Source organism: Caloenas nicobarica, chromosome 3 (genome assembly GCF_036013445.1).
Source record: "Caloenas nicobarica isolate bCalNic1 chromosome 3, bCalNic1.hap1, whole genome shotgun sequence".
In the NCBI taxonomy this organism is placed as follows: Eukaryota; Metazoa; Chordata; class Aves; order Columbiformes; family Columbidae; genus Caloenas; species Caloenas nicobarica.
Genome location: NC_088247.1, coordinates 89,994,047 through 90,019,304, shown reverse-complemented (window position 1 = coordinate 90,019,304; position 25,258 = coordinate 89,994,047). Strand labels below are relative to the sequence as shown.

General features: G+C 40.4%; 1 protein-coding gene across 1 annotated transcript in view; it reads left to right on the top strand.

Moving 5' to 3' along the window:
• Window positions 1-21,279: 21,279 nt before the first annotated feature.
• Window positions 21,280-25,258, top strand: part of KIF6 (kinesin family member 6) — a 161,572-nt gene continuing 157,593 nt past the window's right edge. Inside the window, exons 1-2 of the mRNA XM_065631980.1 lie at window positions 21,280-21,345; window positions 22,303-22,412. Coding sequence (XP_065488052.1) covers window positions 21,280-21,345; window positions 22,303-22,412 — 176 coding nt within the window. The remainder of the gene's footprint in view (window positions 21,346-22,302; window positions 22,413-25,258) is intronic.

Sequence of the window (25,258 nt, the reverse complement as noted above, 5' to 3'; positions counted from 1 at the left end):
CTATGAAGGTTATTTCTGCATATATTTCAATTTTGAGAACCTGCCAGGTTTTTTTCCAATCCACTGAAGTCAGGAAATGCAAAGTTATGGCATACTTTCAAAATAATAGCACACACGAAAGCACACAGCCTTGGCCACACTTTTTAAATCCATGCGCTGATCTTCTTTTCATTTTGCATGACAGAATCCTACTGTCTGTGTAGTTTTGGCCTCCAGATGTAATTCTCCACTGCACTGACCAGAGTGAAAACACTGACAGATCTCCAAGATATCATAATTTCCAAGGCCTCAATCAGTACCAGGGCTTACCAGGTGCTAGTAAACAGTTTAAGTGATGGGAAGGGAAGCTGGTGATGTGCTACAGATACACATGTGCCAGCAAGAAGGACCAGTCTAAGACACTGCCAAAGCTATCTTTGTCCTGTGCAAGGGATTTTACTCTGTGTATCAGGAAAGGGCGAAGGAAGCACTTTCTGGTGGTGTACCTGAGATACCTCTTCAGCCACACAGGATCATGCAGAAAATGGTGTCTGAATATCATAATCAATGCATGGCACTGGATAAACCTGTGTTTATAGCTAGGCAATGAATAACAGCATTTTAGACTCCGTTTCCTCTAGTATCAAAGTCAACAAAAAGTGAGAATCAGGAGAGAATGAGGCTCACACAACTGAAGGAGTGCTTCCAAGTGGCACAGTGCTAGAGTAAGACTTACAAAGCCAGCACCTCTGCAGCACCCCGTGACTGAACTCAGAGACTAGGGGATAGACTGAACTCCCCAAACTAAATTTAGCAGCAGGCTTAGACTTTATGGACAGTACTTATACGTTGGTGTAGACAGAAGGCAGAATGGGCTGAGTACAGCCTGCCTCCACTGCTGGCAGAAGAGAAGGCAGGAAAGAACAAGCTCTGTCCCACACAGGGAGTTGTGGCTCAGATCTGACTCCTTTGCAGCAGTCAACTAGACCAAAGAGAATTGAGTAGGCCAGACCATTTAGACAGTTGTACACTGAAATTGTTCTGCAGATATATAATATCAGTATTAAACAACATTTTTGTAATATATCACAGCCCAACTACCTATTCCCAGAGCTAACTTAGATTAAATTTTTTTTCCACCAAAATCTATATAGTGAATTCAGGTTAACCAGAGTCCTTAGAGAGCTTTGTGGGACAACAGCTCATTGGCTTCTTTCACACACATACTGGACTGTTGGCTGTTAAAGTACAGATGCTCCAAAGAAGCCAGAGATGCAACTTCAGGGAAAAAAGGTATGCACACAGTAGACAACCATGCAGACAGAAATGCCACCAACAATACACCATATTAACAGTAATCCTCATGTGTTACAAAACAGCAAGGGAACCTGGGTTGGAAGGAAAGTTAAATTATATGGAGTGTATCAAATTTAAGTGTCTTGATTGGCATAATTTTTTTTCTTTTCTTTTTTAGACATTCTCACTCCTTGTGAAGGACTTATTTTAAAAAGACTCCAGGAAGCCAGGAGAGTGTATTAGACAAGCAATTATCCCAAGTCACTGCCTACGACAGTTTAAAACAACGTTTCAGAAAATATCTTCTGTGGGCATGGATGTAAGTACATCAGTAGCCCACAAAGAGTTGAACCAGTAAACATGAAAGGAGTAATGATCCACAGCTAACGACATTACATTTTTAATAATATTGAAAGAATGCCAAGGTTGGAAAATCAAATGTTGGAAAATTACAGATATCAAACACATTATGATATGGATATGCTTATCCACTACCCATGTAAAACAGCTGTGGCAGAACATGGGATGGGACCCAGCTGGATGCATTTTAGTTCAAGACATTTAGCTTAAGACAAGTCTCTCCTTGCAGCTTTTGCTACAGTTGATATGAGCCTGATGCATGGGATGAAGCAAATATCTATAAAATGTGAGCATATAGTCAGAGCTGGTGCTGTAATTTTGACACTTCCACACTTTTATGTGCTTTGATGTACCAATGCTTATGCTCTTTACTGTTGTTCTTTCTGTATTTTTTGCTAATTAAGGAGAAAAAAAAAGTACTACTTCTAAAACCTTCGCACATGTAAACCTACTGAATTTATATGCGTAAACCTACTGAATTTATATGCATAATCCCTTAACTCTCCTGAATCCAGGAGTTTTACTCTTCTGCTTTACTGTCATCCTATCCTCCTCTTGTGAAGCTGCCATTTCAAGACGAAATGCAGATTGACCATGACATTTACAAGTGTCTTCTCAGGCAGGAAAACATAAGTAAGTTCTTGAGTTCTGGTTCTGAATCATAGTACAGTATTATGGACATAGGCACAAACACTTGGCACAATTATTCTTGGAAGATATATGAACTGTAGAGACTTGAGCCCCAAGTTTTATGACCAGATCAGACAAAAGTGACCTTGTGTATCCTTGGTCACCTCACCTGCAGAAGAAGGAATTAAGACAGCCTGCCTATAGGATGAGAACACAGGATCTTGGCTGATAATATCAAAAAGCATTTAATAATCTTTTATAAGAAATGAAACAAGCAAACAGGACAAAACGGAACTATAACATTTAGGTGTTCTGTTTCCTTTGTACTTATTAAATACCAAAAATGAAGAAATAATTCTTACGTGATACATACATTTATTATGAACATATATTTCTATGACTTGCCCAATAGTCTATAAAAATGAGTCAGCCCATAGGATGAAACAGAAAGCCACTGAAATCCAGATTTTTTTTTTTCTTTTCAGATAGAATAAAACCTGGTCTTATAAATGAACAAAAGTTTGAAGATAGAAAACTCATTTGAAGAATCCAGTTTTGGACTGGGCTTGGGGAGCAGTGACAAATGACAGCAGTATAATCAGACTTCTGGTGAAGATATGCAAGAGCAACAGCTTTACAAACTTATGCTAAGAGCATACTGACTCCCCAGGGTCTTAGTCACTGTTGATTTAGCCATGGTTCAAGATATTCAATATCCCACAGCACCACGTTTTTGTGTCCAGAGTGGAGCAAACAAAACAACGAGACACCAAACAGCTATGACTGTCCTTAGAAGAGGAGACCAGTGCTGCTTCCATATTATTTTCCCAAACACTACACAGAATTGGGACTCAAGTCCCATGAATACCAAGATTGGCAGATGAGTTTTGCAGCCTCTTTAAGACATGAGACATCTGTGAAGAAGTATCTTGCAGGCAGCTACAAATACTGACTTTACTGAAGACACTGAGAGTGGGAGCGTGTCAAGGGAACGGGTCACAGCTGAGTGGATTGATCTGAGTTTGGACTCTCTTGTCTCATTGTCTTAAACTGCAGCAGATGCAGCGACCAGAACTAAGGAATGGAAGCTTAAAAGAACTTGAACTGTAGAGAAGAAAATGGGGCTGGGACAGGGTTTAAAATTGCCCCTGTAGCACAAGAAGGAGAAGAGGTACCTCTAGGGCACCTTAGTAGGGTAAGGGCAGGGTCACATTATGTAATGGGATGGCTATTGTGTTTCACTTAATAAAAACCCATCCAAAACTTCGCTAAAACCTGATGAGCTGGAAATTCTAAAAAATAAACCAGAATAACAATTCTCTTATGTCTAAATCCACTGATCTCCTGAATCCCAGAATGGGCTCCTTAGGATCCCAAAGCAGTTTGAAATGAACAAAGGTGGGATGCTCAGCATATTCTAAGACGAAGATACAACGTATTGTTAAATGTGCTTTAAATTACTCCCTTTTATTCTGATATACCCATTTATAGAAGAAGATGGACCACTGATGAAAATTAGCAGTGTTAAACCAGTTCAGATCAAACTTTGTTAACCAGTTTCCCAAGAAAAGGCTATATATCTTTGCTTTGTCATTTCCTTTGGTTATTCCAAGTATAGACAGAAAGGCAACAGGCTTAAACAAATAATTTTTTAACTTTTTGTGTAATTTGATAAAATTCATGCCATAAAAATTGTTACTAGAAGATTCTTGTCCTGATGAGGTACAGGAATTATCTAAAAATGAAGTTTTGTTCCTGAGCTTTTTTTTTCTTTTTCTTTTTTTTTCCAAATTGGTTTGGTAGTTCTAGCAAGGTATAACAATTTAACATTTGGATCAACTTAGTAAAGACATGAAAGTGGCAGTATGTGTAAAACACATACATATGTTTTAGTCTCTTTGACAGAATTCTTCATTTTTCTGGGGCTGTTTTTTTATCTGCAAAATAGGAATTACAGAATCGAGTGCTTGACATAGATCCTGTGAGGTTAATGTCATTCCTCCTGGTAAAGATCTGTGAGTTCCTCAGACTGGAAAAACTGAAGAACAACAAATTTAGCCACTGTTTGTGTATCTGATAAACGAGTGTGGATGAGATGTTGAAGAACAATCTTAGATGAAGGTGCTCCTTGTTTTACCTTTCTCTGTTCTTGGAGTACCTAACTTGATGTGGTTTCAGATAATTTGTTGCACCTGGGGTAAAGACAACAACCAAGCAATTATTCATATTTCTGATGATTGTGCTTGTCTTCCCAAATACCTTAATAGTAGGAAAACACTCTTCTGTGTGCATGTCATGTCATGTTAAACTAACATAGGTTACATGGAACTAGCTTACAGAAGAGAGAAAATCACTGGTATGGATGTAAATAAATAAGTCTTTGTACACCTTTCTGATTTGGGATGCCAAATGTGTTTTTTCTTAAGACAGGAAATATGCATACACAAGGCAAGGGTCAGAAAGACCAAAGCAGTCAAATGGATGCACAAAATACAAGATGTAGTTTTCCAGAGACTATGTTTGTTGAAACATGTCTCAAGTATACAAATGGAGAAGGCAGTAACACAGAATCTCACTCATCTCTCTTAATTTCCAAAATTCAGAAGTCGTTATTCTTGCTTTGAGGACAAAAGCCATCCGGTTGTGAATGGCTTTGTCAAGTTCTCTACACTTCTCTGCACATTCCACAGCAGCTGTTATGAGGTTCTACCTGCAGGACTTCTATACAGTGAGAATGAAATGCTGGTTCAGAGTCACTGAGTATGGAAAATTTCTGGACCTACTGGTAGAAGTTCACATGCAGATAGACAAGCTGAAACCCTGCAGCACAGATACCTTGTGCTATTATTCTCAAAAAAGATGACAGAGAACATTGAATTTAGTCTTACTTCTGGAAAAACAAACAAACAAACAAAACTTATTTCCATTCTCATAAGTATTTTTATGTCAACATGGGGAGTTCTGTTGATAAGAACTTTGCTTTCCTAGATGAAGGAGTAGTGTCTGGTTCAGGACTGGTTTTAACAGGAAGCAAGCTACCAGATATCTCTAACAATAAAAAAGTAAATGTTTCATCATCAAACATTAATAATTTAGAACTGTATGGATAGACATATCTTGTTTGATTAATATTTTATTGAAGAATTAAGATGCTAGAATGGAAGGATGCCAGAGATTGAGACATAAGCAGTACCAATAGTGATCAGGGCCAGGCTTGAGTAAAGGACAGGTACAGATACAGCTGTAAGGGTACCACATTCAGGGTCAAGAGGATTAAGGCTAGAGGCTTCACTGGCTAATGTCAAGGACTCCAAAGTATAAGCTGGAGCCGGGAGAAAGAAAAAGGTAGGGCTAGAAACAGTTCTGTTGGTGGGTAAAAAGGGCCCTGGCTGAGCAGGAAGAAAAACAATTCAGGAGGAAGGTTCTGGGACACAGTTATGACAAAAAAGGGACTGTCTGGGTTTCCTCATATACGTAATTGGTAGGGTACTCCACAGATCAATTTCATGTGGTAATCTACAGCAAGTCTGGATTATAAAGCATTCACTCTCAAGGAAATTCATTATGGCCATCTGTGGAACTGGTTATACCTTACTTAGCTATAAGCAGTGCTTAGTAATTGAATTGCAAACTGATCTGTTCTCTAGAGTACTTCTTTGGGGGTGTATTTGATCTGTATTTTGCTATTTTTTTAATGAAAACACAAGTTGCTCATAAGAGAAATGCTCAAAGCATCCAAATATTCAATGGTCTATAGTTGACGTAGATACAATTATGCCATATAATGTTAACTATATTAAACAAATTAAATTATTATAAAATTATAATAATATTATATGGTTGGAGGGGAGGCAAAAGGCATTTTCTAAAGCTTTAAACATACAATAAGATAAAAATAATACCATCTTAAGTGATTCAAAAAGTGCATTGAGGGCTGAAAGGTAGGGCAGGGCCAGTGAACCTGCAGGAAGAGACTGGATTCATTGTGCGGGGAGACCTCAACAGTGAATCACAATGAACAAAGTACCAACTAAGTACTGGCATGGATGCCTGGCTTACTTGAAAAAACTGGATGAAGACACTTTTGCTTCCCCCCCACCTGTGAAACCTGACGAAAACTGGTCTATATCACACTCAGTCACAGTAGCCCTCTGAAGTCATTCCAGAAGCACAGGACCACGGGAGTACTGTAATGTTTGGAAGCAGTCGAGGGGGTCACAAGTGAGTGGCTTACTTCATGTAGAATCAAGCCCTCTGAGGATAATTAATTTATCTGAGAGACTAGCCATGAGCATCCTCAGAAATTAGGGAATGTAAAAGCAATCCAAATGCAGGGGAGTAATTAGGAAGTGGTGAATGAAGTATTCTGTGACAGTTTGTGCTGGCAGAAGAGCATAAAGCAGCTAACTGGGGCAAGGATATTTTTTTGGAAACAAAGAGCTTGACCAGCTTCTTTTCTTCACACTGGTGTTACAAGTCTGATTTTGTTAGTATCTGTAAATCTCTTTGAGATTTTCCAATGGAATTTACTATTCAAGTTTTTAAAAAATATTATATAAAGGAAAAGTTACAGTGCCAGAATATATACAATGAATCTATGGGAAATCATCATTCTTGCATGTTTCAAGAATTGTTTGACAAGTTTTAAAATTATTTCTCTGGGAACTGGTCTGGCTTAAATGTGTTTATCCTTTTCCTTTTGTTAGCTTATGTTTGCATTTACTGCCTATTAATAGTAGATGAACACAACAGCCTAAGGTACTTAATTCTTTTATGAACTGTAGATAATTCCACATTTCAGTCCTACATAACATCAACAGCACAGGGAAAAATGGAATGTGGCAAGAAGCCCAGGAAAAGGCAAGTTGAGTTGGACTGGGAATTAGCTGGAAGGATAATAATCCTCCAAGCCAATATTCATTAAGTAATTTCATGTGCAGTGGAAGAAAATTATGATACACACTTGGCACCTGGAGACTTTAAAAAGTTACAAAAAGTATTTCAGTAACTGTACAAATTGGTTAACAATTGTGATACAAAACAATTGTTTCTAAGGTGTCTCATGCCAACATGATTCAGTTTTACTTGATGTTATTCTGAAACTCCAATAAGTAGTCTAAAGAATTGCTTATCAGACAGTCTAGCTGTTTTCTGAGATGTTATACAATCTTTCCTACCATTTTTCCTCTAGCAGCCATCATTTGGACTACATCCAAATCACATCCACTTCAATAATGTGAGATTAAACTTTAATATACTTTAATATGCACTAAGGCCCAGGTAAGGCTTACGAGGACATGCGAAAACATCACAATTGTAAAATAGAATTTAAGATGCTCAATAACTAATAAGAAAGGCAGTTTTAAAAACAGTGTACTTAAACTGTCCTTTTGGATTAATTTCATGTCTGTTCCTAAACTATTTATACTGGACCAAAATAACATGACCCCCTTCCAAGGTAAGATGTTTAATTCCTTTTGTGGCTCATGATTTGCATCAAACTGTATGTTTTACTTATGCAGCTTTTCTGATAAACCATTCAATAGACCCTGCAAACGAGATCCATTGAAAGGTAAATGCTATATTAGTAGTAACAATTTAGTTTGTTAGACTAGGCATGTAGGTCACCTAGAAGAACAATTTCTTTCTCTTTAGATCACTCAAATCATTCTCTCAAGTGAGACTATTGGAGTATCCCATTTGACAATGATCAATCCTACTCCATACATCTGGATTTCAGTTCTTGAATGAAAAAGGTATTATTTACCTTAAAGTAGACAGTAGATAGGGATTTGGCTTTGTTTCCTTTCTTTTTCAAGTAACATTTCTTGTTCATGCATCTCAGTGCATCAAACTTGACATCTGTAAAGATAAAAACTTTCATAGGGAGTCCTTTTCACACATTTTACTAGATTTACACATTTGAAAAAGTGGTTTTTTTTCCTTAGGTCACAAAATTATAGCTTCTTCAACGACAGTAACAGTTGAAAATCTTATCTGTTGTGTTAAAAGTGAGTATGTGCTAGTCATTTGCAAGAAAAACTATGTTCTGAAGAAGATCTCAAAAAATGAATTTATGTACTGCTGAAACTTGTTATTTGTGGAGGCAATTTGATATATGTACTGACCTATGTTTTCAAATACCATATCTAGTACCTGATGTTTATTAGCTTTGGAAAAATTTGGCTGGAGTGTGTACAAAGCACTGCCCTCTCCTGGGGGTCAGAGAACAACGCAAACTCAAGGGAAAAACTACAGAGGTCCTGATTTTGTGAACAGTATCTCCAGTAAAAGACGTACTTTAGATTAATAATAACAACATGAACAAACGCTGCCAGTATATATTTGCCTGGCAAATTACCTTCAAGGTCTCTAGGAACCTAACTTTCTGAAACAAGGATCCCTGGCATATGAAGTGTTGTTAATTTTACAACTCACCATCTTGATTACAAACAACAGGTGAAAGATCAAGATTCTTGACTGTGCTTACAATAACACTTTGCTTCACTAAATAAATAACGGAGTTAAAGTGCAGTACAGTTATTAACTTAGAAAAGAGGGTTTATTCTATTTTCAACTTTGTCCAGTTTACCTCTGTGTTCTTCAGTCATATACAAAAACAAGGTAAAACACACATTGTTGCTTGTGCTTGTAATCTTAGAGTCTTAGATTCAGCCTTAATTTGAAGAGGATTTAATTCCAAATGCAAGAGAATTGAAACTCACTAATTTGTTACATGCTTGGGGATTTTTAAGTGAAAGATCACAGAATCACAGTCACAGAATGTTAGGGATTGGAAGGGGCCTCAAAAGATCATCTAGTCCAATCCCCCTGCCGGAGCAGGAACACTTAGGTGAGGTTACACAGGAAGGCGTCCAGGCGGGTTTTGAATGTCTCCAGAGAAGGAGAATCCACAACCTCCCTGGGCAGCCTGTTCCAGTGTTCCGTCACCCTCACTGAGAAGAAGTTTCTTCTCAAAGTTAAGTGGAACCTCTTGTGTTCCAGCTTGAACCCATTACCCCTTGTCTTACTGTTGGTTGTCACCGAGAAGAGCCTGGCTACATCCTCGTGACACCCACCCTTTATATATTTATAAACATTGATGAGGTCACCCCTCAGTCTCCTCTTCTCCAAGCTAAAGAGACCCAGCTCCCTCAGCCTTTCCTCATAAGGGAGATGCTCCACTCCCTTCATCATCTTTGTGGCCCTGCGCTGGACTCTCTCCAGCAGTTCCCTGTCCTTCTTGAACTGAGGGGCCCAGAACTGGACACAATATTCCAGATGAGGTCTCACCAGGGCAGAGTAGAGGGGAAGGAGAACCTCTCTCGACCTACTAACCACCCCCCTTCTAATACACCCCAGGATGCCATTGGCCTTCTTGGCCACAAGGGCACAATGCTGGCTCATGGTCATCCTGCTGTCCAGCAGGACCCCCAGGTCCCTTTCCCCTACACTGCTCTCTAATAGGTCATTCCCCAACCTGTACTGGAACCTGGGGTTGTTCCTGCCCAGATGCAAGACTCTACATTTCCCCTTGTTATATTTCATTAAATTTTTCCCCGCCCAACTCTCCAGCCTGTCCAGATCTCGCTGGATGGCAGCAGAGCCCTCTGGCGTGTCAGCCACTCCTCCCAGCTTGGTGTCATCAGCAAACTTGCTGATAGTACACTCAATTCCCTCATCCAAGTCATTGATGAATATATTGAATAGTATTGGTCCCAGAACTGACCCTTGAGGCACTCCACTAGATACAGGCCTCCAACCAGACTCCGCCCCATTGGCCATGACTCTCTGGCTTCTCTCCTTCAGCCAGTTTACAGTCCACCTCACTACCCGATCGTCCAGTCCACACTTCCTCAGTTTTGCCATGAGGATGCTGTGGGAGACGGTGTCAAATGCTTTGCTGAAGTCAAGGTAGACCACATCCACTGCTCTGCCATCGTCAATCCACCTTGTTACATCTTCATAAAAGGCTATGAGGTTGGTCAAACACGACTTCCCCTTGGTGAAGCCATGTTGACTGTCCCTGATGACCCTCTTATCCTTGATATGTCTTAAGATGGCACCAAGGATAAGGTGTTCCATCACTTTCCCAGGGATGGAGGTGAGGCTGACCGGTCTATAGTTGCCCGGGTCCTCCTTCTTGCCCTTTTTGAAGACCGGAGTGACATTTGCTTTCCTCCAGTCCTCAGGCACCTCTCCCGTTTCCCAAGACTTGGCAAAGATGATGGAGAGCGGTCCAGCAATGACTTCAGCCAGCTCCCTCAGCACTCGCGGGTGCATCCCATCTGGACCCATGGATTTATGGATGTCCAGATTGCTCAACTGGTCCGTAACCCAGTCCTCATCAACTGAGGCAAACTCCTCCATTGCCCTGCCTTCCTCTGGGGCCTCAAGGGTACGTGGCTCCTCAGGACAGCCTCCGGCAGAATAGACAGAGACAAAGAAGGCATTCAGTAACTCTGCCTTCTCTGTATCTTCTGTCACCAGGGCACCCACCCCATTCATCAGTGGGCCTACGTTGCCTCTGGTGTTAGTTTTATCTGCCATGTATTTGAAGAAGCTCTTCCTGTTGTCCTTGACCCCTCTCGCCAGGTTTAATTCTAAGGAGGCCTTAGCTTTCCTAGTTGCCTCCCTACATCCTCTGACAACAGCCTTATATTCTTCCCAAATGGCCAGCCCCTCCTTCCATGATTTGTAAACCCTCCTCTTCCACTTGAGTTTGCCCAGCAGTTCCCTGTTTAACCACGCAGGTCTCCTGGCTCCCCTTCTTGACTTCCTGCGTGTCGGGATGCACTGATCTTGAGCTTGGTAGAAGCAGTCCCTGAATGTTAACCAACTATCTTGGGCCCCTTTACCTTCAAGCAGCCTTGCCCACGGGATTTCCTCCAGCAATTGTTCGAAAAGGCCAAAGTCGGCCCTGCTGAAGTCCAGGGTTGCAATTCTGCTCGGTATTCTGCTCCCACCACAGGAGATTCTGAACTCCACCATCTCATGGTCACTGCAACCAAGGCAGCCCCCCACCTTTACTGCTTCAACCAGACCCTCCTTGTTAGCGGATGTCATCAACATCCTCACTCTGATCTGGTGGCCTGTAATAGACACCCACAACAGTATCACCCCTGCCAGCCTGCCCCTTAATTCTCACCCACAGACTCTCAACTTGCTCCTCAACCTCACCTGGACAGTACTCTATACATTGTAGTTGCTCTCTCACGTAAAGAGCAACTCCACCACCACGCTTGGCTGACCTGTCTTTCCTGAAAAGGACATCGCCATCCATGACCACATTCCAGTCATGTGAGCTGTCCCACCATGTCTCTGTTAATGCCACCAGATCATAAACTCCTGACCGAACGCAGGTTTCTAACTCCTCCTGCTTATTCCCCATGCTGCGCGCATTGGTGTACAGGCACTTCAGGGAGCAAGCCGAGTACACCGATTTCACCCTAGGGGCCTGAGGGGCCTCCCGGTCTTTATGTATTCCAGCATGCTGCCCCACTGATGCAAGCCCAGCTACAACCCCATCCCCCTTTGAATCTAGTTTAAAGCCCTCCAAATGAGCCCTGCTAATTCCTGTCCCAGCATCCTTTTACCCCTGTGGGATAAACCTTTCCCACATATCACTGATCGGACTGGTGTCTTATAAAACCAGCCGTTATCAAAGAACCCAAAGCCCTGCCTGTAGCACCAGTCCCGAAGCCAATCATTTATGGACTTAATTTTTCTATTCCGTCCCACATCATCACCCAAAAATGGAAAGAGGGAAGAGAAGATAACTTGAGCCCCAGACTCTTTCACCATTCATCCCAAAGATATTAGGAAAGTCTAAACACCTAAATACATAATCAATGGCCAAGAGAGAGATATAAGATCAACATTGGGTAAATAAACATTTTGTATTTTAATATAGTGACTCAGACAGGAAGTCTGCTTCTTCACATTGGCAAACAACTGATGTCTGTAGTCCCTGGATATCAACCCTTACCCATTTATAAGATTTCTCAACTGTAGATGGACAACATCAGCATGTGACAAAATCACCCAGCCTTAAATGCATCGGGCATTTGAGACTTGAATGAGATTTGAATGAGCAACAGTAGTTGGATGTTGGGCGGGGCAGGGGAAAGAAAAAAACGAAAACGCCCACCACCACCACAAAAAACAATCCCACAAAAAACCCAAAACAAAACAACAACAAAAAAAACCCCAAGCAAACAAAAACAAACTAACCAAACTAAAACTATTTTTCCCCTTCATTACTTGAAAATGTGTCGACTTGTAAAAAGAAAAAAAAGACTGTAAATACTGTTGCAATGTGCTTAAATAAAGGCTACTCTATTTGATCTCAAACAGTTCAATAGTACTTCTTAATTTTACATTGCTTTGATGTTGGTCTTATACAAGTTTGTTTGTTTGTTTACTTTTAAAATACTGCTTTCTGTAGCTATTGTGATGCTGTGTACTTCAGTAATATCATGCATATATCCCACCTATTCACAGAATTGTATGGGGGGGAAACAACATTCAAAACCAAATTGGGCAAACCAGCTGCTTTGCAAGTGGTAGCACATGAATACATTTGCACTGATTTGTGCATTGACCTGTTTGTCCCTTGTTTACAACAATATGCAAATACATGGCAAGTTTAGTGGGAAGATTGGTCTTGGTCTCGGTCTCTTAAGGTATTTGGTGGCTTGGTACTGGACACACGATCTTCTCTGGCTACACTGCAAGCTGTGCTTGCACAACTGGACACATTACTCAATTTCACCCTGTCTTAATTTTCTTGTCTAACAAAAGGTCATCTACCAACTCTGCAGCTAAACATGTTAATGTCTGGCATGCCTGGCTGGAGCGTATTATTATATCCACGCTGAAGCACCAGTGAGCCTGTGTAAGTACTTATGTGTGCTCGTTACAGCAGCTTCTTGAGAACAGTGTATCCAGGAAGTACGAATTCCGTTAGTTTTAGCCATGCTGTGCTACTTAAATTATGATGCAAAATTTTGCTTCCTTGCAGAGAGCCTTCATCGTATTGTAGATACCCGATTCTCATCTAGTCACCTACTAAAGTACTAGTTGCCCCATCCTAATCCATCCTCTAATGAGATCAGCTATTATCCTTCTGTATTTTTCTTAATCAGTCACTCTCCTATGTCTCTCCACTTTCCCCATACTAACACTGTACTTCATTCTTTTCCATCCAAATAACAGGAAGAACAAAAAGCCCTCAAGTGGTCTGCTACCTTTGTTTGCCTTTGCCTCCAAAGCAATACTTAATTTTCCCCTCTTCTTTTAATTTTTACATTACCTAAAACACACAGCTTATTTTTATTGTCTGGAGTTCTCCTTTACACTTATATCCTAGAGCTTCCTTCAATATACCTCCCTGCATCATTTGCAGTTAATGATAATTTTAAGACTGAGACCCAGGCCTTTATCTCTACACTTTTGAACTACAAAACTTAATTTTATTCCATGGCTGTAATTGCCTTTCATCACATTTTTGCATTTTACTCCTAGCCCCAAAGAAAGAAATCCTCTTTCCACTCAGAACCCCACACAGAGACTAAGAATTCTATTGCTGATATCGTTCTTTCCGTTATCACCTCAATTATGCTGCACGTAATTGTGCCTCCTCCAGTAACTCTCCTTTATTGCGTTACTTTGTCTTTAAGGCCCTTGTCCATTCTGTAATACCTGATGCATGACTAAGTTGCAGATAGGTTTCTGTCTATTATGAATTGATAGTATCAGCTTCATGTTACACCTTCGAAAAAATTTTCCCTGCTTTCTTCTATGTTCGTTTTCATTCCCAAAAAGAGCTCTTTACAAAAATCTGTAAAGTTACAAAACTGTCCTTTAAATCCTCTTTATGGTAATGTCTATACAACAGCTTGATAGGAGAATCCTAGCCTCTGATTATTGTGCTAGTATTATCCACGTTGTTTCCTTTCAATTTCCTTTTATTTATTGCCCCCTGTGCTAAACTTGGATAGCAAGAGCTGTTTGGTACAGGGATGTTTCTCCTTTTATTTTTTTCTTCTTTTTTTATCTCTAAACCTACACAGTGCCCAACAAAACTTCTAGTCCACAGCTTCAATTTCTAAGATTTATTATAAATCAGTGATAACTAATAATTATGTTTCATAATGGTCTGTTGAAGCTGATGGGATTGTAATCCGCTTCAAACAAGAGCACACCCAAACTAATTATACAATTACTATAAAAGGAATTATTTGTTGAGCAGAATTGAACACAAGAATCTAAATTTTTCACCAGTTTTCAGATCAAAAAAACCCCAAACCCCACAGCCTTTTCTGCTCATGGTCACCTAGAATTTTATCTGTCCCTTGGTCAGAGACAAATCAATAATAGACTTTCGAAGGTTTCATGACAAAATAACGAATAGGAAAAATTATAATGCTAGAGATAAATGTGAGAGGGAGGTAGAGGAAATTGTGCAGATAACGTCAGCATTGCATTAGAAGTCTCCTGCTAACACTTCTTACATTGTAGTTTACAACAAAGGATGCAGTTTACCATTCAGAAGACCAAAAATAATCCCAACAAACCAACACACCAAATAAAACAAAATGAAACGAAACAAACTTAGAAAAAATATTTGTTGCCTGTTGCAGTCAGAGTCCTAAGGACCCTAAATTTCTCCATGGAATTTTGGTTTACTCTAAAACAGACAAAAAATACAAACATATATGTATACATATATGCATACACACAAACCCTTGGGACGATATTTTGAGGTTTTCTGTCTTGAATGAGGCTACTAAGACATACATTTTTAGGAAACATATAAATGTGTTTGGTATGAATGTCAGAACAGCAGTGAAATTTTAAGGTCCTTTCCAAATGAGACTCTGACACACATGAAGCTCTAGCACAGTTTCCTAAGAAACGGATTGTAACAGTAGCATAAAAGACAGAAACATCCCTGCTCTTCTCATGGGGCTGGACTAGTAAAAGCTGAATAAAACAGTTTATATGACAGCATTAACCATTTCAATACTGAACACATATGCAGAAAAGACAAAGGTTATAGGTTATGCCTGAAATATCAAAAAATATTGCCACAACTTTTTCACATTCAAATATAGAAACATAAGTTTCCATATCACCATGCCTTTTACAAATAAAGGTTGTACTCTTTCTGGCAGAGCTCGTATAACATATTCAACAGATATCATGCATAAATTTAGGCCAAGTTTCAGATCTTAAGTACTGGTCATTTAGGAAGAGTTTCTGGTCATGTAGAAGATACGCATTTGGCACAAATGTTTCCAGGAGTTGGATGATGAGACAAACTCAGACTTTGGCAAGAGCTTTGGCCCTTCATCCTGTCCAGTTGATCTGTGGAAAGATTTTAATGTTCTAACTTCTAGTCATTATCTCAGCCAAATGGCATGATATTTGCCAAGAATAAGTAAAGTCTATGAAAAGTAAAACTTCAGAAAATGAAAAGACTTGAAAGTTTGGGCTATTATAAAACTTACAAGGCTGTTTACTTGGAAGCATATTAAGTTGCTAGGTGACATAGTGGAGCACAAGTTATTCGAATGCCAGCTCCAGTATATAATATGACCCATATTATTTTTTTAATCGGGAGAAAACTACAATGGTAAAGGCGGATGATTAGTTGTGATGTTGTAATTCTTAAATCAGAATGCAATGGCTGACCTTTTTAAAACATGTAATTGCCAGATCCTGTAACTCATAAAGTCACATAGTTGTTTCAAGTCTATAGGGTGCTTGTGTTCTGTGGAGCACTTTCTCAAGTATTGGAGCTGAAAAAGGCTTGACACTTATTTCGGAGGCTTAGTAAATGCAATTGCCAAAAATTCTTCCCAGGGAAGACAAAAAGAAGACCTTAAACATAGTAAATTCAAAGCAAACGAAAACTCTCCAGGTCTCCAGTATAAGATGCAATCCATTTCTAGACCAGTACATTAGCCAGAATAGTCAACTGACACCTTCAGGCTCCATTTTCCAAGACTTTCTTCAAACGTCTGAGAAATACAAATGCCAAAACCAATTCTTATTGTATGGTAATAACAGAAAGACATCCTACAATTCCTGCATCTCTGTAATCAGCTCTTTACCTCTAATGAAAGGCCTCTTTTTCAAATCTTACAAAGAATTTAAAAAACAGTTTAGTATTTCAGCTAGGCTTCAAGAAAAGATTTCTTTTAATCAGCAACTCTGTAATTGTGGATTAAAAAGATGGCTTTTGTCCATTGTATTTCTCTTGTATCTTTCTAACTTATTTTCTCTTAGAGTTTCTAGCAAGCACTGGACATAGTGTGTAGATTTGTCACAGTGGGGTCTCTAATCAAGTCCCTGTTCATATGAGAATTAAGTTGTATTATGGAATAGTGAAGAGATTGAGACAGATGTCTTAATCTCTTTTGGCTAATGAAAGTTTTGTGTTATTTGGGGTTTTTTGTTATTATTTTGTTAGTTGTGTTATTTTTACAGCTTCGAAGAAAATAAATAGTATAATTAATCCTTTAATTATCTTTTAAAAGTTTCAAATAGTTTCTGTCCTCATATATACCTGTACATACTAATTTGATCATTTACACCATTTTTCCAGAAAAAGAATGCTAGTTTAGAAAAATTTCCCTGGGACTAATGCCTATGAAAAGGTAGCAGTCATATTAATACCTACATTACTTCAGCAAATAAGATACTTCGAGGTAGTAAGTATTATTACAAGATATTAGGAGATTAGTTTTTTTAAAAGGTCTCCATATGTCTTCATTCTTAAATGCCTGTCTCTCAACAGTTGCAAAAATGGGAGCCTGTTACACTTTTTGTCTTCCACAATGGCACAAATTTTCCCCTGCTTGACACTTTTCAAATCCTACACAAAATTACTCACATGTAAGCAAGTTATAACTCAAGGACAGAAAAAAATAGAGGTTATCTGTTTTGAAATTGGAAGTGTCTTTAAAGCTATGAAATCTGACCTTTTGTATAACAGACAACATAAAACGTTGTCCATTAATTCCTAAAACTCCAAAGTGATAATTTCTTATTGAATCTCTCTCAATGACAAAATTAATTCCTCCTGAAACCACTTCGAACGTCACACAGTACTTATCAGCACTTCTTTCTCCTAAGCAGAAGTTGCATTCAACTTACTGAAATGAGTGCAGACAACACCTGACTTTGATTTTAAGTTGCTGGAACGATTGAACCAAGTGAGGAAATTGTCTTGTCTTTGCTTTCTTGACCGTGCTTGAGTGTATGAGTTTGCCTTAAGAGGATGAGATAAAATGCTCTACCTCTAAGCATCTCAGCCTTCTGGTAAGCAACAGTGCTATTGTTCAATTTGAAGCAGCAAACAACTTTCTTTGCTGCCACTGCTACATTATTTGGAACTTTGGGTTTAAATGCCTCAGAAGCTCTACAGGAAAATGAAAACCATGGTGATGAGATTTAGAAGAACCATATTCAGCTTCTTACTATCTTCTGTACTGGACGAGCTGAAGTAGACAAAGACATTAGAGACTGGAAAAATGAGAATCAGTGAAATGAGAAAGGTTGATTTCTTACAGATGAAATGAAGACCTAAAGATGCACAATAAGATAAATAATGAAGCTGCACAAGTTCTTTGACTAGGAGATTTTTATTTTATATTTTCTCGGAAATGTGCAACTGTTGACTGATCTAATTAGGAGCAGTGTATGCCTTGTAGCTTTTAAAGCTATGAAGGTTCCCTGCAGACTAAAAATTACAACTGAGAGCATGGGTTTTTTTAACAAATTCCAGATTATCCATTGATAGTGACCTTATACAGAAGACAGGTATACATTACATCCAGGCAGGGAAATATTAGCATGGTTAAGACCACAAAATAAGGTAAAGGTAAGTTCCATCAAGTGACTTGGGGGAAGAGAAAGTACTCACATTGTTTTTGCCTTCTCATTCCTAGTATGGTTTTAGAACAATGTTTCAGTGATCTTTTAAAAATGCCTTTTGGAATAGAGGTTCTTTATTTCATCTTCTGGGTCAAACCTCTGCTAAGAGAAGTGATCACATAGTACTCTTTCAGAACTTTATCATGTTTTCTCCAGTATCCAAAGGGACCAATGGAGCACCTAATGCTTCAAATTTTCTTCTACTTTCCAGTGCGCATTTATTCACATTAAATTATTTCCATTTTTTCTTATGTCTATCTTAGAAGATTCTTTTACTTCCACATCAGTTCCCAACAGTGTATTTATACACATGCAAATAGCCTCTCATTTAGCCTTTGCTAAATAAATCAAGTCCTACTGGTCTGTTCTCTTACAGCAAAACCTCCATCAGCCTAATCGTTCTAGTAGCCCTCATATAAAAAGCTCAAAGAAATAAAAAGACTTGACCATAAACACACACAATAAGTATCCTGGGGGTCTCACCAGGACTCTGTACACAGTGTGAATGTTTTATTTCCTTTGTAGGACACATTCTCAATTCACTGAAGAACGAACCACAGCTGCCTTTTTTCATTGGCAGCTGTCATGTGGACTTCCACAACCAGAAAATCTTCTGACACTTCTAGCTGAATGGATTCCAGATTGTAGCAGAATGTGCTGTCATTAGTTGTCAGTCCTACATGCCTGACCGATTTTGCAACTCACACCACATTTAATGGTTATCTATATCTATTCCTCTAATCCTTACAGTCATTCATCTTCTCCTAGATATCTTGATCCTTTTCAGCACATATGACTCTCAGCCACATCATCAGAGTTTAATTAATATACACTCCCATTTTTGGCACAAAGTTATTAACTAAAATATTACATAAGATCTGCTTCCTCACAAAAGTCTACTAATAATTTCCTTACAGACCAAGAATACCGTTTTTCTTAACGAACTATAATAGATCACCTTTGACTAGGTTCTCACCCTTATTACAATTTTTCCACTGATCTCCAATCTTCTGCAGTCAACATACCACATACTCCACTCAAGAGGAAAACCTGGGTAATTTTGATGCTCACATTAATGATACAGCTTTTGTTTTGCAGAAGGACCAGCAAGTCTAGAGTGCTAGCGCTGAGCTGGGTGCCACTGAGCTAACACGCTCTTCTTGAAGGCAAGGCAAGGCAAGGCAAGGCAAGCACTCCAGCATTTCTGCAAGGATGGCTGTGCAATAAAAAGGGTATTTTAGAATATCTGTGAGTCCTTTCTGTTATCTTTGTTCTTCTCTTACTGCACAAGTGACCATTCTGCAGGTGGCCCACGATTCCTTCTCACTTTTCAGAAATTCAGACTATGTTTTTATGCTGGAAGCAGCCTGAGTCTGAGACAGTTCACTGACTTACCTGTGCAGGCCATATCACATTCAGACTAGTTCTATGCAAACCCAGTTGAGTGTCTCTTCACTATGCCATTGGTTCAGAGTTCACCACTCAGACTTCTTGTCGAAGGACATCTAAAGCCTTTGCACATCAGACTTGGTCCCAAAAGTAATACGGTCTCATTACCCAACTCCATGTGCCAGCTACTGAACACCAGTCAGTAGCAGTGTTTCAATGTCCATTGCCCAGTTAATTCACAATCCAGCTAAGCTGCTAAATAACAAGGGTTACTTACACTTGCAGTTTTCCGAAAATGCTGTACTCTCCTGCATTACTTTCAACACGAAACCAAAGAAACCAACAAAAAAACACAGTTCCTGGAACTTCAATTAACTGTCTCAATTATTTCAGAATTCTGGGACTGAAATTGACTACTCTTCCCTCCCAAATCCCTGTCTCCCATTCAATGAACTCTGTGGGCTCTGCTTCCCTCTTCGCTGCAGTTATTTCCCTCTCATGCTTCCTTCCTACCAGTCACTTCTGCCTCTGACATCACTTTCAGCATCCCCATCCCTACTGACAAGGGACAATTTTTTTTTTTTTTGTAGTTCTGGAGCAATGCTGAGAAGATACTATTTATTCCATTATCCCATTCCAGTGTCATCTATTTAATCGCCGAGTAATATTTTCCATTTGTTTTCATTTTTACCCTTTTGACTTTTGCACTTGACTTCAGTCCTTTTCCATTTCATTCCCTGAAGGCTCACTACTTATGCCTCATATGCTTTCTGAGACAGTCAGTCGTTCAGTTGGGACATAAAACCTTTCCCCTACTGTGTTTCTTATTTGGCATACAAGTTCAACATACTTTTACCATATCTGAGTTAAAGAAACTTCTACAATCCTCCGTAACAAGAGTCCCTAGTTTTCCACTTACTTTAAATTAGTGAGCTTGTAATTACTGTAATCTGGCCTTTACCACTGTGTCTCACCAAAACTAAGGCCAAAACACCACCATGTTGTTTGTGTGACTCTTTGGTAACCACTTCACAGAAAAACAGGGTCCTATTATTACTTCTGTGCAAGTTTAGCTCTCATAACAAGACAACACCCTGTACTTCCCACTAGCACTTTTTTTCTGAACCCTTTTTTATATTAGAATTTTTAAAAATTGATGTCATCATTGCATGTGATCTCAGTATTTTTCCCCAATTTCCCTTGCTGATGTTCCAGCTGGTTAACAACAGACACTTCTCTTGAACCAAGTGGTTTCAGGCAGAAGGCCGCCTGGACGCACGGGTAATGCACAACCCCACGGATCTAGCGGGGAACTTCTGGTGTGCCAACAGAGCGACCCACACACCACCTAAACCCCGCAGCCCTCGGCCGGGCGGCGTTCACAAGTTCCGTTTTCTCACAGCCACTACACTTTGGCCTCGGGGAGAACAGCTGGCGGGGAATTACCACTGCGGGCCAAGCAGGCGGTCACCTACCGGCGGGGGCGGCTGCCGCCCCTCGCAGGTGGCACCCGGCCGCTCGCTCGCTCCCTCAAGCCCCGCCAGAGACCCCGCGGGCGTGCGGGGATCCCGAGGGTGCCGGGTGCCCCGGGTCCCGCCGCGGCGCACGCTGGGTAGCGTGCCGTGGTTACCGTTGCTAGGCGGGCGGCGCCGCCGGCTGCCCCACGCTCGGAGGGCGGCGATGGTGAAGGAAACCATCCGGGTGTACGCGCGGGTGAAGCCGCTGGGCAGGCGGCAGCAGGCGGGGGTAGGACGGGGAGCCCGCTGCTGTGCGTCCGCGGGGTGGAGTGGGGCGGCTGAGGCGAAGCACGGGGCGGCCCGCGGGCCTGAACGCGGGAGGGAGCGGGCGGTGGCCGCGGCCCCTCTGCAAAACGCCGCGCCCGCCAGCCCGGCCGGCTTGTGAGGGCTGAGGGGCTTGGACGGCATCGGGTGCGGAGCGGAAAGCCACAGCCCTGTACTGTTCTCCGAAGCCTTAAGTTGACAAAATCACGAAGTACAGGAGCGTAGACTGTAATTACTGGGGGAGGGGACGAGGAACTTTTTTCCTGGCTGGTTGTTAGAGAAAGACTGCACAGGAAAAAAAACATTTGACGCTGGTCACTGGGTTTATGCAGTTCAACCCTGTTCTGAACTTTGGAGGGGAACGTGTAGCTCCCAGTCTTTAGCTGTCCTTGCAAGGGATAATAAAGATAATGAAAACATTCCTCAGAAATTGTGCATTTAGGTCTCTTCATTGTCTTCTCGTTCTAAACCAGCTCTGCTCATTCTGTCACAGTCTTTCCTAATGTATTCTTCCAGGCTTTTTTAGCGGGAGTTGCAATGGGGGCTGTGCTTTGTTTTTTATAACAGCTCAGACATTACAGTCATTTAGTAAGCTAATTACGTCAAAGAGGCTATGTTTCTGTTTCAAATCTTGTTGTAGTGTTTACATGGTAACAAACAGGATGGTGTTAGAATGTGGTTGTTTTGTTATGTAATAGCTGAAGGAGGATCTGCTCATGTACCAAGGGCTTTTGAAGTCAGCAGAACTATTCTGGTTTGCAATGCTGTTTTCGCACACTGATTAGCCAGGGTACACAATGCAATTTGCATGAAGTTTTTCTTCAGTCAGTTACAGGTGGTAAGCTTACATAAGTGTTATACCTAAGAGCTCTGCTGTTCTATTGGTAAAATTATTTTGTGAATTCATATCCATGCTTTTTAGATTTATTCAGTTGACGATGATGAGAAATCTCTGTCCAGCCTGGAGATTATCGTGCCACGTGATTTAGCAGATGGGTTTGTCAATAATAAACGAGAGAGCTACAAGTTCAAGTAAGTAAAAGTCTTGTCTTTGTATCTTCTGCCTTTAGTGATTGATGTCACTGTGTAGTGATACAAATCTATAGAACCTGGAAAAACCTATTCTTAAATCAAGCTTTGGTATAACTAGGTTTATCTTTATACAACTCCACTAACAAGAGGAATACTTCAGTATATTATGCTCTGCATGTGAACGATTTTGATAGCGTTTGATAAAGTTGTGGGGTTTTTGTCTATCCGTTGCATGTCATTACACATTTCTAAGTCTTATCTCAGAAAATGCGTCTTCATTTAGCAGTTGGGTTTTTTTTTACAGCTTGTTTTGAATTTGCATATGAAAACTGGATGCAGAATGGTGTGTTCTTTTGTGATCTAATGAGTTGGCATAGGCTGGCTAAAGACATCTTGATGTAAAATGCTCTGTTTAAAAACTGTGTTTCAGACATAACCAAAACACAGTAAAGAAAACCAAAGATTGTTGAAAGAAAAAAAACCCGCTTGTAGAATGTAAATAGTTTTTAGAAACTAAAAATAAGTATTAGAAATATCAAATATTTTTATCTTTTCAACAGAAAACTTGGAGGCAACATTGCAAAATTTTGATGAGTGAGGAAACTAGATGCATAATCATCCATAATGACTATGTTGAGATTGTCTTTTTCTAATGGGAATATTCTCTATTTTTTATAATACCAAATCAAGTAAATTTGTTGCTCTTTGATATTAAAAAAGACAGCTCCAGATAAACATCTGCAGCTCAGAGTGATGTCATTTTACATCAGCTGAGGAAATCTGTTCTGCTTGGGAAGAGAGGAGCTGCCTTTTCCAACTAGATTAACATGTGAAACTAGTTCAGGTTGCAGATGCCCTAGCCAGCCCTAATGAATGCTGGTTTTTTTCTGACTTTACCACTTATTACAAAGTCTGCAGAGTTGCATTTTGAGAAGCACTATGCCTTATATATAAGCCAATGCAAAAATAACGCTGTGGAGCAAGCATATTTTTGGCCATAAAACTCATGCTTTAGTGCAGTCTGTCTATCCTGGTTGTTTCAAGCATTATTTGTATTTGTTCTTACTTTTTAATATGAGAGTCAAACACAATTGTTTGAATGACCTGACTAATTAAGGGTTAGCGGGAGAGAATATATGCCTTTATACTTTGTGTATCACATTTGTCTCTGATGCTGTACACACTGTATAATCCCTGGCAGTCCATGGTGCCTTGCTATACACTTGGTGTGTGCAGTGCCTTTCTGCATACCCTATGAAGTTCTATGTGAATATACTATTCCAGATAAGAGGAACAACACAGCAGGGCATAAGCAGTCCAGGAGGTTTCTGGAACATACTAATGACAGCTTCCTAACATACGGTTAAAGAGCCAATGAGTGGAGAAGCTCAGCTACACTTCTTATTTGCAAACGTGAAGGAACTGATCAGAGATTTGAAGAGAGCAAGTCAAAAAGCAGGATCACGACACTGGAGTTAGGAGAGCAGACTTTGGCCTGTTCAGGGACCTGCTTGAAAGAATCCCATGAGACACAGATCTGGAGAGAAGTCCAGGAGAGCTGGCTGATTTTCAAGGATCACCTCCTCCAAGCTCAAGAACAGTCCATCCTGATTAGCAGGAAACGATGAAAAGGCAGCAGGAGGGCTACATGGATGAGCAAACAGCTCCTGACTAAATGCAAACATAAGAAGGAAGTGTACAAGAGGTGGGAGCAGGGTCAGGAGATCCAGGAAGGCTGTTTGAGGAATGGAATCAGGAAAGTCTAGATAAATGCATGGGGTGGGTGTTGAAAATGAGCTGAGCTGCTGGGCTCAGAGTGTTGTCATCAGGGATATGAAGTCCAGCTGGAGACCAGTCACTAGTGGTGTAATCAAATACTGCAATCCAGTACTGTTTAACATTAATGACCAGGGTGATGGGACCAAGTGAAACTTCAGTAAGCTCACAGAACTTGTGAAGCTGGGAGTGACGGTTGACCCACCAGATAGTTGTGCTGCTGTTCAGAGGGACCTTAAAGGGCTGGAGAAATAGGCCCAGAGGAATCTCATGACATTGAACAATGTGAAATGCCAAGTCCTGCTCCTGGTGAGAAATAACAATGATCAGCTCAGGGCTGACTGAAAGCAGGTTTGCAGAAAAGGACCTGGAGTCCTGGTAAACACAAAGTTGAACATGAATCAGCAATACACCATTTGCAGCAAAGAAGGCCAACAGCCTCTGGGCTGCATTAGGAAGAGCTTTGCCAGCAGGTGAAGGCAGTAGATCCTTTCTCTCTAGTCACCACCAGTGAGATCACGTCTGGAGTTCTGTGTCCAGTTCTGGGCTCCAGCAAAGGGACACAAAGATAATTAAAGGACTGGAGTATCTGACATATGAGGATAGGCTGAGAGAGCTATGACTGTTTACCCTGAGAGAAGGCTCAAGCAGATCTTATAAATGTGTGTGAACACATGATGGTGAGGGAGAGAATAAAGGAGATGGAGTCAAATGCTTTTCAGTGGTGCCCAGTGACAGGAAGAGTTAATGGGCAGAAATTGAAATAGAGGAAACAGCAAAAAACCTTTTTTACTGCGGGGTGATAAAATACTGGAAAAGGTTGCCCAATGAGGAGTCTCTGTGAGTGGAGATACTCAAAACCTGACCGTACAGACCTCTTCTGTAGCTGACCCTCATTTGAGCAGGGGGATTGGAGCAGATGGTCCCTTCCAACCTGAAGTATTCTTTGATTCTGTAAGGCAGCTGCAGATATTTTATATGGGAAGTGACAAAACTTAGATTGAATTAAATATCTCCTTGTGACTTGCAGTAACTGCAGCAGAATTAAGGAAGTAGTTACAAAAAAATGT